This window comes from Mustela nigripes, chromosome 4, assembly GCF_022355385.1.
Source record: "Mustela nigripes isolate SB6536 chromosome 4, MUSNIG.SB6536, whole genome shotgun sequence".
Classification (NCBI taxonomy): Eukaryota; Metazoa; Chordata; class Mammalia; order Carnivora; family Mustelidae; genus Mustela; species Mustela nigripes.
In genome coordinates, this window is record NC_081560.1 from 81,905,581 (window position 1) to 81,920,608 (window position 15,028).

The window sequence follows — 15,028 nt, forward strand, 5'->3', positions numbered from 1 at the left end:
TTTTTTGGATTGATACCTTTATCATTATATAATGTCCTATGTCATTTATGACAGTTTTCATCTTAAAGCATATTTTGTTTGCTGTAAGTATAGCTACTACAGCTTTCTTCTGGTTTCCATTTCATGAAATATCCCTTTCCACCCCTTCATTTTTTGTCTGCGTGTATCTTTATACTTGAAGTGAATTTCTTGTAGGCAGCCTATAGCTTGGTCTTGTTTTCATTTTTTAAGTCCACTGAGTCATTCTGTCTTACGATAATAAAATTTAGTCCATATACATTTTAAGTATTTACTGATAGGAATGTGTTTTTGCCGTTTTGTTCATTGTTTTCTGGCTGTGTTGTAGTTCTCTCTATACCTTCTCTTGCCTTCTTCCATTGTGAGTTGATGACCCTCAGAATGCTATGTTTACATTTATTACTCTATTTTTTTGCGTATCTACGAGAGGTTTTTGCTTTGTGGTTATCATGATACTTATATGGAAAACTTGTAATAGTTTAAGTTGATAAGAACTTAAGTTTGAATGCATTTTTAAAGCTCCACATTTTTTTGGCATCACATTTTACATTTTTTTGAATCTTGTGTGACCCTTAATTAGTTATTATAGTTTTTCACTGCTGTCTTTTAACCTTTATACTAGCTTTAGTAGTGATTAATCTGTAACATTTACATATTTATTTGTGATTTATATTTTATATGTTTTATTATTAATTAGCCTGCTTTTTTTTTCAGCTTAAAGGTCCTCTTAAATTTTTTATAAGGCCAGTTTAGTGATGATGAACTCCTTTAGCTTTTTTGTCTGGAAAACTCTATCCCTTCTGAATAACTTTGCTTTTGGGTGGAACATTTTTGGTTGGGATTTTTTTCTTCTTTGTGCACTTTGAATATATTGTGCTGCTATACTGTGGCCTGCAAACTTCTGCTGATAATTCTGATAACCTTATGGGGAGTTCCCTTGTATGTAACAAGTAGCTTTTTCTTTTTTTTTTTGCCCTTGTCTTAAACTTTCAACATTTACTTGCATGTCTCAGTGAGGCTCTCCTTGGGTTCATCTTATTTGCAATTTTACGGGCTTCCTGGATCTGGAGGTCTATTTTTTTTACCTAGGTTAGGGAAGTTTTAAGCCTTTATTTATTTAAATAACTTTTCATCTCTTTCTCCTTTTCTCTGGGCCCCCTTTAATGCAGATGTCAGCCTGCTTGATGTTTTCCTTAAGTCCTTTAAGCTATCTTCACATTTTTCCTTTTTTGGGGGAGTTCCTCTGCTGTGTCTTGAATTCATTGACCCTTTCCTCTGTTTCATCTTGTCTTCTAGTCTGCTGAATCCCTCTCATGTACTTTCAGTGGTTATTTATGCTTTAGCTCTGTCACTGCTGTTTGATACTACTATCTTCTGTCCCTCTATTGAAGTTTGCTGTGTTTCTCCATTCTTATTCTGGGTCTTTTGAGTATCTTTATGAGAATTTCTTTGAATTCTTTATCAGGTAAATTACTTATCTATGTGAAGGGCTTTTTCGCTGAAGTTTTATTATTATTATTTTTTTTTAAAATTTGGAACATATTCTTCTGTGGTCTTCATTTTACTTGACTCTCTGTGGTTTTCTTTGCCTTAAATGAAATAGTCTTGAGTTTCCTCCTGTAGATGACCCTTATTGTTCAACCCTGCCCTAGCTCCTGTTCTTTAAAGAAAGTATTGTTTTTCCTATAGGGTATTTTTAATATAATTTACTTTGCATATGTATTGTCTTTCCTCTTGTATATATTTTATACAATTTAAAGAAAATGTTGAGTAATGATAAAGATTAGAATATACATGCAATTAGATAAATACTAAAGACACATAAGTGAAATCTTTTTCCTGATACCTAAATGCTGTGAGATGATTTTCTTTGTGAAGATTTTAAAGTGTGAAGCACTGCTTGGATACACAGATCTTGTGTGCGGTGGATATATATGTTTTTCCTCCAATTCTTCATCCCACTTAGCTGAAGGAATTAAATTTCCTTCATATCTTTTAAATCACCATGTCAACTTTTAAGTATCAGATGTCTAGAATCTCAATACCTCACAGGGATACCTCTCCTCACCCGCTGCCTCTCAACTAAATGTAAAGACATAGATCAGTACACTTTTTGAGATTTTCTTAAGATCCCTCCAAAATGGAGGTGTCTTTGGGATTTTCAGTATTTGCCCTGGAAGATAATGTGAGGAAAACAAGTTATTTTTTTATTTTAGTATCCAAACCAGTTATGACTACTTTGTCATGTAAACCACTGTGAATAAAACACAAGATAGAATGTGGTCTATTTTCCCTTCCTGTGAAAGCTTTTCAGGAGAACTAGTGCTCTGCATTAAGTGAACCCTTGCTAAAGAAAGAAGATTTACCTAATAGTAGGTCTCCTAATAAGAAGGAAAAATCCTTAAGCTCTAGATTGAAGTCCTAGTGCTGTCAAGGATGAAACCGAGTGTATCTTTTGTTTTTCCTCATATGGGCTTAAAAACAGCCTAGGACAAAATGGTCATGGTTGAACTCAGCATAGTGCCAGAAGGAAATGGAGATTCAGACAGAATACTTCTTACAGAAAACTAGGGTAAATGTCTTGTGACAGAAGAACCACACAAAGTATAGGAAGGAAGAACGTATTTTAATGGTTGAGACCATTCTGAGGTGACTATGAAAGCAAGAACTATTACAAAAAATAACTGTTAATGCACATTCTATGCTTGGTAGTCTTTCATACAGTAATTCTTTTATTACCATTTACATCTCTTAACACCTAGCACAGTATTCTGAAGGTGCCAAGCGTGAAATTGTATGTAACTGAGTAGAAAGAGCACATATTCATATTGCCAGAAGAGCTGCAGAATGTGGAAGATGGCAAAGTCCTTAAACATGAAGAGCCAAAATGTGCTGAAAACAATGTCCATTTGCATAATCAGTGTTAAAATATAAGCCCATATTGTTATACAGTAAGAGAATGGTTACAATGCCTGCAGTTGCTGTACAGAGGATTCCATAGAGAGAGTATCTTGAGTAATATATAACTTTACTTTCCATTCTTAAATGTCTTTCAAAATAGTCGGTGTTCACGAACTGTGATGTACTGACAGTCCTGGGGTCAGTCTATTGCAAATGAACGGGGACACTGATGTTTTTCCCTTGATAATGAAGACAGGAGTTTGGGTCCAAGATTTGTTGAGAATGTCCACAGTGTTGAATTTGCCACCAGGGAACCAGTTAGTGAATCAGTACCAAATAAAAACAGTTGGTTCATTCTTGAGCCATGTTTATAAAAACTGAAATCAATTTGATTGCGCACATGATGAATTCTAAAAAGTTCCAGTTTTGTGTGCAAAGTGGATTTTACCAACATCTTAAAATCCTTTAGAAATGTGCTGCTGCTTAGTGAAAAAAAAATGCCACCATTTCTTTAATTAGAAGATAAGGTGTGTTTTGAAAAAATAAAGCATCTTGAGTCTTCGTTTTGTAGGCCAACAGTAACAAAGGTCCTGATGTAGCTGGTACAGAAAGGTGAAAACTCATTTACTGCCTGAAAAATAGAAGAAATGTTACTTCTTTAAAGCAGTAGAAAAATAAAACAGGTAATATTTATGTTCTATATATACAAGATATCATTCTTTCTATTATTTAGCCTAATTTTTCAAATGACAAAGAAAAGTTCTCAGATGGACATTATGGATAAGGCACTATATATTCCCAATCATGGAAGGCTACTTTCTGACTTTCAAGAATTAGCCAGATAAAGAGTGGTAGCTAATTAAACCACTTTTTGCCATCCCTTCAGGCCACCTTTCATTTAGAGGTGTATACACTATTGCTTTTGAAAGAACTATTGGCTTAATCTGTGATCCATTGAGTAAAACCATATGTTAACTCCACCATCTTTATTCCCTCTTGTATGTCCATCTTAGTTTTGCAACTGTTTACAAATCTATCCAAAGACCTAACTTTTATAATATTCAAAACTGATGCTCATTAAAGGAAATTTCTATCTTCCATGATTTTTCTAGAACTAGTAATCTGCAAAGAAAATTTTTCTTCTCTTACAAAGAAATAGTTTTATAAAAAGCAGTAACTTTTTCTTGTAACAACATCATGTCAAAGCAAAACTAACATACTTGCTGACGAAGACACTCTGAAAGCTTTCACTTATTCACCTTAACTTAGGCATGTATGGACTGAAGAAATTTGACATTCAGGGCTTGTTAAACACTGATGAAATTTATCATGTAATTGTGCTAGAGAATACAGAAAACAAATTATAACTACAACCTTTTGAAAAGTATGCTTTCCCACTAGAACAATTTTTTTGCAGTAATTTATTAGATAAATTGTCATATGAATATCTTTGTCTAATCATAACTTATTTTTTACAGTGTTAATGATAGGTCTTAAGGTGATGCAATATGTCCTCTATTCTAATGTGAATGTATGTAGGCAAAGTTATCTAGTCTACTTCCTAGTGAATAAATAATGGCTAAAATGATCAGAACAAGATTCAGCTGCTTTTCTAGACACAGGCTGTGAATCTCACACAAAAATATTGAACAGAAAATTCCACTGTACATTTTTTTTTAGCAATCAATTTGACTGATTCACATATTAAAGATGAACAATTCTGCACTGTTATAATGTTCTGGAATGTCTCCAGAAGATAGAATGAATGCTAAATAGTCCCTGACTATTGGGAACTCATGAAATTTTATTAGGGATTAACTGTGATAATACATGAAAACTGTTTAGCAAGAATTGGCAAAAAATTTTTTCCAAGATTATTCTTGGTACAAAGTAAAAAGCTCCATAGTTATGGGTAGCAACTCCAGAATTTCTATATAAGACATCTTGGGGTCAACAGTCTGATTTGAAGTTGTGACTTTCCAAGTAAGCATATTGCTTTTACTGAGGTTGTATTTTGTTGTTCTGAAGAGCTTGGGAAGAGAGGCTGGTGGAAACATTTGGGGAAGTAGAAGAAACATAGGGGGAAATGGAAAATTCTCCCTTAGAGGCCATACCAATGCCACCCATGATGATTAAAGGCTTCCATTAGGGGAGATAGGATCAGGCTTTCATTCCTGTTTATGAACAAAGGGGCATGGGCTCTGATACCTAAAACACAGAGGTCTGAACTACTTCTACAATTTTTCTAAAACTCAAATATTGCCCACATTTAAGAGATTTTTCCTTTAAACTGAATAATTTAGTTTTGTTGTGTTGAACATGATCCTTTCATATTCTCTTGTACTGTTACATTCAAAGTCAAATCATACAATTTAATCATATATTGGGGCTTCCACAAAACATTTGGGGTGTACACCCTAATTTTAGACCAGCATGTCTATATGCAGGAATTCTGTTTTTATATTAACAAGTTTTGTTCATTTTACTTCAGTGTTCTTTTAACAGCATATTTTTCTTCTATCTCTATTGTTTTGTAATGAGTTTTTAGTTTGTTTACTAATTTCTAGCTTAAGTTTTTTCCCCCTTTCCCCTTGCATAACCTTCTCTAGGCAGTGATATATTAATTACCATTTATTTCTTTATAATTAGTGAGAATCAAGACATGAAGAGTCAGAATAAAGCTATATTCATACTAACTTTTCAAAGGTGATAATTTCATCTTTTATTTCATTCCTCCCAGAACTTAAGATGTAATGTAGTGATCTGCTTGCTTTTCACAGGCCACATTTACTTGTCCAGTCTTTGTTTTTGTTCTAATTTAGACATCCCAAAACTTGGAGGGTATATTAAAAATGATAGTAGTCTAGACAAGTCTAGAAATGGTCACAGCCTAATTTGTAACTCCTCTTTAGTAAAATGAAAACATATGAAAACTAATATTACTGAAGCACTATATAAATTTGTTGGTATACTTACTTATTTTACTCTCTTTGATCTGCATGCACAGTATGAAATCATAAAAGCAACAAACATCACCACACCAACACTGAGTAAGATAATTTCTACCAGGCCAAGGAGGTTTATTTTTCCAGTCACTTGTTTTCTGAACTTTTCTGCCTTCTCATCACCAATGGTACCAGTCTGTAATCAGATTAATAATTAGCATTATAGGAGTAGATCAGTGGAGCAAAATACTTGAAACCTTCCACTTACTTATTACTCTTTTCTCCAAACACTTGCATAGGTGTTAGTCATCTGTATCTTTAAGACAAGCCAATAGAATTCACCTTGCATGTCAAGGGCAGCAATAAATACCAAGGTAGTATACTTACAGAGTGAAATATAATCCCCTTCCCTTTGAATTATGTTGTAATAATCCCCTTCCCTTTGAATATGTTATATAGTGCTATTGAACATACTAAGCTTCATTGATCTTCAAAATGGCCTTATTAACATATTCCACAATTTTCTAATAGATGTTTCCTATTGACAGATGAAGTGGCAAAGGTCAACAGTTCTGATCCCTCTCAAGTTTTATGTTCTGCATTTTCTAATTCTAGGGCTAATAAATTCCACGGTTTACACTACAAATATCTCATCAGGCAATAGGATAGATGGCCTGTACCTACTCTAACCGGGTCTTTACAAGCTTGGTTGATTTTAGTAACACTGTAATATTCGCAGAGTCTTGAGTTATTTGGAGTTACATGTACATATGACTTCTCCTAAAACAAGCACTATGACAAGAAAAAGTGCTTAAAAGATAAATTTTGAAAATAAGCAAAATGATAGAAAATGCTTTGACTTTTTAAAAGAAAAACACTGAAAACTAACACAAACTTGGTATTTCTGTGTGGTTGGGTTTTTTCAAATAGGTAGAATATATATAGTACTCATCTATCTATATGGGTAAGAAAACATACACAATTTCAAATACTATACATACATTTTCAGTTTTGAGACACCAAAAACTTTTTTTATATACATGGAAGTTTACTGCTTTTAATGACAGAGATTAAAAAATACTAACCTCATTAAGCCAAAGAACAGGCACAATATAGTTTCGCTTCAGATTCTTTAATGCTCTGTAATACATACATAAAAAATAATTATGAAAACACATATATGACAGAAATTTCAATAAGAACTAATGTAAATATATGTTCAGAAATTAGCTGCTTTTGCAACTTGGTTAAGTTCCTTGATTTTTTTTCCCCTATAATAAATCATTTAAATGTTAATGTGACTGTTTCTCAGACAGATTTCACTCTTAAAAAACTTTCTAATACCTATTTCTAATTAGACTGACTTTTTCTAAGCACAGATTTTCCTTTTTCTCAATGGGAAAGTGAAATAGGAATTCCAAAAACTGGTCATAGAAATATCTGGACAGCTTACAAAATGAGAGATACCACCAAACACTCAAAACACTCCAAAATATGTATAGTTATCATTTCAATAAACACTGGATATAATTCTAAATTACAAATGAAAATCATCATATGCATTTAATAATGATTTAATGACCTTAAGCCAAAGAGAAGTTGAAAATTTGTATTCTTTCCACTTACTTTAATAGACTAACTCACATTCTTACAAGAAAATACTAAAAATCAGGTAACCATAAACTTGTTCAAGAGACTCACTCAATTTTTCTTGCTGGCTTGACCAATATGTTGACTTGTAGCCGTTTTGCAAATTGTAAAGTGAATCCAGTTATCTAAAAAGAGAACAAACTAGTTATTAACTTAAAAAAAATCCCCAATTTTTATTGTTATATGGAAATTAAGATGAAATTCTACTACTTGAAACTTGTGAAATTAATTTTGACATGTTAAGTATATTACATATTACACTGCATATTACGAGAATCACATGTGTACATGCAGGTAAGCATGGGTATGCCTGTGCAAGCACACACAATTTCCTCACCCAAACAGATGTCAAGGTTTTAGTTAGATGTGTGGTATCTACCAAAAATGGTTTTGGGTAATGAACAAAATACTGCAGTGCTGAGCTGATCATATAGATTCCTGAACTCTGCATCATCAAATGTATATTTACTCAGAATCAATGTATCATCAGTTTAATTATAGTACTACCTTTCTCATTATTTAAACTGACACATGACCACTAAAATTTTGATATTTAACTTTTTAATTGATTTTTCTTCACACTAACTATAATAGATCTTGCCCCCAATTCACATATATCCATAAAAATCTTTTAATTCCTCATAATACATGTTATTTCCTCAGGCAAGCAATATTTACAGTTACAAATTTATTTTTAAAGATTTATTTTAGAGAAAAAGAGAGAAGAGGGTATGAGTAGAGAGGGACAGGGGCAGAGAATCTTCAAGCAGACTCTCTACTGAGCACGAGGCAGGTTTGATCTCAGGACCCATGAGATTATAACCTGAGCCAAAAGCAAGTCGGGGGGGGGGGGCGCCTGGGTGGCTCAGTGGGTTAAAGCCTCTGCTTTTGACTCAAGTCATGATCTTAGGGTTCTGGGATCGAGCCCCGCCTCAGGCTCTCTGCTCGGCGGGGAGCCTGCTTCCCTTCCCTCTCTCTGCTTACTTGTGATCTCTCTCTGTCAGATAAATAAATAAAAATCTATGCAGCCATCAAAAGAAATGAAATCTTGCCATTTGCGACAATATGGATGGAACTAGAGCGTATCATGCTTAGTGAAATAAGTCAAGCGGAGAAAGACAACTATCATATGATCTCCCTGATATGAGAAAGTGGTGATGCAACATGGGGGCTTAAGTGGGTACGAGAAGAATAAATGAAAGAAAATGGGATTGGGAGGGAGACAAACCATAAGTGACTCTTAATCTCACAAAACAAACTGAGGGTTGCTGGGGGGAGGGGGTTTGTTAGAAGAGGGTGGGATTATGGACATTGGGGAGGGTATGTGCTTTGGTGAGTGCTGTGAAGTGTGTAAACCTGGTGATTCACAGACCTGTACCCCTGGGGATAAAAATATATATGTTTATAAAAAATAAAAAATTATACTTAAAAAAAAAAAGAGGCTTAACTGACTGAGCCACCCAGTTGTCCCATAAACTGCTGTTTTATGCTTATCTAATATTTACTGTTTTAAGCCAATTAGAAACTTTCTCATCGATATTCCTGACTTACGAACCACTGAATAGGCCTATAAAGTTCCATACGCTGAAAAACTAATGTTTAATGACTTTGGCATTTTATAAGCAACAATAGAAAGAAATCAATGTAATTTTCACTGAAATGAAAATAGTAATTTATCAAGATTGTGATTCAATAAATGTGATTAACAAGAAGGAGAGAATTTATTTTTTCTTTCAGTTTAATCAATAATATATTTGCTTACAGGTTCAACATCTAAGTATGTGCTATGTTCATCTTCATTTGGACTTAAGCCTTCAATAGGTTCTCCAATATCAGGACTCGCATGTAGAAAATGAGGAAGTGAAATGTATACAGGCTTTCCTGAAAACAAATTTTAAAAAATAATTGGGGATAAATCATTTCCCTCATTTCACATACCACTCAGAAAATATTTCCTTAAAAATAAAACTTTTTGAATAAAAGAAGGCATAGCTGGGCTTAAACACTGACTGGGGAATAAAGGTGGGGAGGAAATGATATGACCTGATCACTACTGTACAGAAATAAAATACAAATCTCCTCATCATCCTAGGCAGTTAATGTCCAATGTCTACTGTTTTTCCTTAGGTGTTAATTTTCAGTATGTTAAGTTTAGCTGCTAAGCACAAAATTTCAAGCATTATGTTCATGTTTCGGGCAGTGATATATCTATGAACTGAAAATTAATTTAAGAGGTTTTCTTTCTTCATTCACATTAATCCCAGTACGAAGGAGGTAAGCTAAATAAGACAGACTCCAAATTGCATTTAAGTCAATTCTTGCTTCAAAGACATACTGAAAACATATTTTTATTAACCAATTTCTTGGGAAGAAAAAGCTAGAAAAATGAAGATGGATAAGTTGGGATGCTCAGAGGAGTCTAGGAATTATTTTTATCTTATCTATCTGAAAAGACACAGGAATGGTTACAAACCAATATCCAATCAGTACTTAATATCAAAAATATACAATGATGTGAAGTGTGTAAACCTGGTGATTCACATACCTGTACCCCGGGGGATAAAAAAATATGTTTATAAAAAATAAAAAATTATTTAAAAATATACAGTGAATTTATAGAAAAAAAACCACAAAAAACACCATGTAACCCATTTTAAAAAAGGGGCTAAGGACCTAAATAGGTATTTTCCAAAGCAGCAGAGAAAATAATAATGCCACCTAATAATAACTAAGTGGGGCCTGAAAAACAAAACTGGGACCTGAAAAACAAAACAAAATCAAAACAACACTTTTCTACCACCACATTTACTTCCTGGCCTTATTGCTTTCTTGCTTTGATTTTAAATTTTTGGTGGAAAGGGATCTTGAGTAAAGGTTGCATTTTAAAGAATACTGCAAATTGTATCATGGACTGTGCTACTGAGAACATTTACTCACCTTCTTTGCATTTGCCAATGTCTAGCACACCATATGATGTACAATTTTTTGAGATAACTTTTTCTGTGCAGAAACAATGGTTATCTGGATTTTGAACTGGAGATGCAAAGGCCGTGGATGGAAGAACAAATCTATAGACAGGGATTCCTTTCAGATTAATGTCAGCTCCAAATACAGCATAGATTGACCTAAGCACAGATAAGAAAGAGCTTTATTTGAGGAAACTGAACTACATTCTGGAGATTTTTTTTCTTTTATTTTTAGATTTCTATTCTTGCTTTAATTTAGAGAAACTGCATTGGATACTCTTGTCAGAATTTTAAATTCTCACTTATTTCACAGGAAAAAAATTCTTGGGAAACTGCAAGGCACACCAAGACATACTACCTGAGTATGAACTATTTTTACCTTTATGCTCAAAAGTTTCCAAGAGCAATTTTTGCTGTGAACTACCATGGGAATTTATATGGAAGACTTTCCTCACAGTTCATGTCCTCTATAGATTAAATATTCATATGACTTCCCTCAAATCTTTTATTTGTGCCCAGGTTAAATGAAATACAATGAAAATTTTTTTCTTTCAAAACTCAGTCCTGGAGAGGAAAACCAAGTACACACTGCGGCGTGTGCATGTGAGTTCTTGATATACCTATCTCATTATTTCCTAAGTGACTGCTTCAGATACCGAGTACTCACCAACATCAAGACAATGTGCTGGGACTCAATACATATTCGAATCCCCACGTAACCCTACATAAAGAAACACTGCTCTCTTCAATGTCACAGGTAAGGAAAATATTGAGCTATTTCAAATGTTTTCCCATCATCTAGACTTTAGGAACAGGGCTAGGACTCAGCTGGCCTAGGCTCCAGTGCTTTGGTAATATCTGCTGGGAGCCACCCATTTTAAGAGGCTGGAGTAGCAGAGCAAGTGACCATTGTTCTGTATTAATGGCATCCCCTTCTCTGGACATCATTAGAAAGATGGGCATGACCTTCTAGATGGGACTGTTATTGAATATAGTCTAGTGTAGTCAATAAATAAATAAGGAAAAATAGGTCTTAAAAATTGAGAAAAAATAATTTGTATAATGTATATGATCCATCTGCAACTGTCAATTTTTATGAAAGTTATTAAGCACATTATGAATATTTGTTTATTCTGAATAAAGCAGGAAAAAATTTCCCTATGTGTACTTTTTTCCCCCAGATAATATCATTATTAAGTGTGAGCGTGAGGTCTGTGTTTTGTCACTTGGGGAAAAACATTTTGACTTCCAGAACTGCATTGTTGTCTTTGTATTACCTGCAAATGTCAGAGGAAAAGAAACGCAGTACTCGTGTCTTCTCAACAAAAGGTGGAAATGAGGCTCCATCTGTTTAAAAATCAAGCCAGTGAAAAGGGATTAGATGTAACGTGTATTCTAGAAAAATCCTGTGATCTCTATGCCAGTATGATCAATAGAAATATAAGGCAACCTGTATATGTAATTTTTAAATTCTTCAGTAGCCACATTTTTTTTAGCAAGTAAAAAGAAACAGGTATATTTGATTTAACCCAGCATATCTCAAATGCCATCATTTCAGTATGTAATTGATACAAAAATTAACAAAATACAATGTGTATATTTACAGCACATTTCAATTCATAATTCCATTAAGCCCATTTCTTAATTTCTTTCCTTAATATCAACATGTGCTTAGCAGTTACCCTATTCAATAAGTCTATATACTATATATACTCTTTGGTATTTAATTTCATATTAAATCTTCCCACTCCTTAAAAATGAAAGTTTACAAAAATAATGGCAAAATCACATGTTAAAATTGTGATTGCGTTTGTTTTTGAAATCCCTCACCCCATCAGTAGGTGGCACTTTTCTTACTATGAAGTTCCCTTAGAAGTTCTGTTAGATTTATGTTTTTCTTTAGGGAGTGATACACTACTCTGTCCTAATGGCTGATTCATATTTTTTAAAAATAATTTATTAAAATTCACGAACCAAAATTTCTTCCACACGCTTGGAAAACATACCTATCACACACATGATACATGAAGAAATAACTGGATAACTCCTGCATTTGCTTCTCCAGTTAGTTTCACTAAAATGAGCCATCCCACTGAATGTGTTTGTTGAAAACAGGAAGACCCCTCCTTCAATTATGCATTCTGGGTTCTTTTTCTGGTTAAATGCCTCAGCCTTGTGATCTTGTTACATTTCACTTACACTCTTGTAATAAGTGAAATATAATAGAAGATCTCAGTGAACTTGATTCCGGCATTGAGAGAACTGGATCTTCAAGGATGGCTTGAACTCTCCAGATAGGTCACTCAGTGGACATTGTCTACGACTGCCTTCCCAACACTGTGACCATTAAAGGAAAAGGAAAAAGCTCCAGGAAACAGAAGGCTTCAGATTGGGGATGGAGGGATGGGTTATCTTGGTAATGGGTATTAAGGAAGGCTGGCAAGGAGCACTGGGTGTCATATGCAAACAATGAATCATGGGACACTCCATCAAAAACTAACAATGTACTGTATGGTGACTAATATAAAAAATAATTTATAAAGCTCCAAGACTCATCATCTGAAACATCATTGGAGATTATGCCACAACTCTTCTTAATTACCAGGGAAATAACTTACAAGATGCTGACTTTTTTTTAAAGTTCAGATGTATATCAATATTTTCATTTTATGTCTCTTCTTACTTACTGGAGAAGGCAGAAGAGGCACTTTTAAATAATCATAACCTTTTCTGTTTTGTCAGTCTCTTTTCTCCAGTGCTATAAACCAAGGATCTCTCTCAGAGATCACATCAGAGTCCCCTGCCCTGTCCAATCTACCTCTGATCCTGTTTGTTTTCCTTCTATTTTCTTCTTAGATACCTTTAACTTTATGCTTGATGCTCATATATTTATTTTTGTGTGTGTGATTAATGAATCCTTTACCTCTCCTTTTAAAACTTACCTTTGGATAGAATTTAATTGCTTGTTTTTTTTTTTTGTTTTTTCTTAAACCCATAAAGAATCCTTTAGTATATAGGAGCAGTACAATGTATTTCTCTGTATCTAAGGTCTGAAGTATTATGCTTCTGTAATTACGGAAGTGAGTAGCATTAGAACACTTGACAACTTATTTGCAGAAATGCTTTACTTAGGGATTTCCTGAAATTTGGTACAAAGAAAACTCAACAAGGTTTTGCTGTTCTTTTTCTATAAGATAGTGGCAACAAAATTAAACAGATGGGTGAAACCCAACAGTACCTTTGGAAGAGTAAATATTCCCTGTGTTTCCTTTTTATTCCGTACCCTTTACATAACTTTGTATTTAACTGTCTTCATCTTTATTATATATTTTTTCCTACAAGGCACAACCTCACCAACTTTGGAAACCTCATGCTTCTGTCTCAGCTTCTGCATTGCTGGGAGCTCTCCTCATCTCAAGTTTTAATTACCTCATGGTATTTGATTCCCATTTGCTTTTTAAAACCTTAATTCTTTAACTAATAGGTCTACCTGCACTTTGCCTTCGCTTTTCTTCAAGGAGAGTAAGCAGCCAGATCTAACCCTGCTGTAAAATCTAAGTTCATACTACTTTTCCCTACTTCTAATTTAGAATGTTCATTTTGCACGTTTTTCATGGAGAGTACACCTCTAACCTTAAGTTTTTGTTCTCCCCCGCCCCGCACTCTGACCAACCACTTTATTCAAAAGAGATGGCTGTCTTGAGACTTCACAGATTCTACCTCAGCTTGAAATCCCATTTTGAAATATGTTTTACCTTTTGTAATTATCTTTATTTTAAAAATTCTGGCAATTTTAAATTATCTGTACATTACTTATAAAATATGTGAATAGTAACTCTGCTCTAAGTTTTATTATTATTATTTTTTAACCCTTTACTTCTTTGCCAGGAAGGTGGCTCATGAAGTTGAGCTTTTATAAAGCAAATGCTTCCCTAGTCATGCAGGAAAGGCTAGTCCTCAGAGATAATCCTCCCAAATCCCATCACATTAGACAGACATTTACTAAGCCTATGTAACAATAGAGACTGAATTGCATGGTTCTAAAGATAGGTAAATGCATATCCTTAACTTTCAGAACACTGTAGGTACAGGGGTGGAATTTGTGCAATAGAGGGAGGCCGGTTCATTGTATTACCACGAAACAAATGCCCTTACCTGTACCATTAATCATGTCACAATAACTTGGCCAATAGGAGAGATTCCTGAGGAATAAAAAGAAAGGAAATCAACAAACATTCTCTCTTTACAGCACGTTTCTCACATTACTTTTTCTATTATGATTTGGTCCTTCTGCTAAAATAATAAAGATTAGATGTGTGACAAAAGCCAAGTTGAAGAATTGTTCTAAACCACTGAGCCCACGTTTTGTCTGAAGGATCCATTAAGTGGCCAGATTATATATTAAAAATTGCCAAATGTTAATTCAAAACAATTTAGAGAACATTTCTGAAGAAAGAAAATGGAGAAATACATCTGAAATTTAGACCTCTACCTAGGGCAGAATTTTTTTTTTTCACCCCATTGGGAGAAATGGACAAATTGGTAGTA

General features: G+C 33.9%; 1 protein-coding gene across 4 annotated transcripts in view; it reads right to left on the reverse strand.

Moving 5' to 3' along the window:
• Positions 1-2,625: 2,625 nt before the first annotated feature.
• Positions 2,626-15,028, reverse strand: part of CD36 (CD36 molecule) — an 81,131-nt gene continuing 68,728 nt past the window's right edge. For all 4 annotated transcript variants that reach the window (XM_059396955.1, XM_059396953.1, XM_059396956.1 and 1 more), the window contains exons 8-15: positions 14,636-14,682; positions 11,758-11,827; positions 10,452-10,639; positions 9,277-9,395; positions 7,566-7,639; positions 6,950-7,004; positions 5,896-6,060; positions 2,626-3,550 (exon numbers count right to left, since the gene is read on the reverse strand). In XM_059396955.1, coding sequence (XP_059252938.1) covers positions 5,896-6,060; positions 6,950-7,004; positions 7,566-7,639; positions 9,277-9,395; positions 10,452-10,639; positions 11,758-11,827; positions 14,636-14,682 — 718 coding nt within the window. In that variant the 3' untranslated portion in view covers positions 2,626-3,550. The remainder of the gene's footprint in view (positions 3,551-5,895; positions 6,061-6,949; positions 7,005-7,565; positions 7,640-9,276; positions 9,396-10,451; positions 10,640-11,757; positions 11,828-14,635; positions 14,683-15,028) is intronic.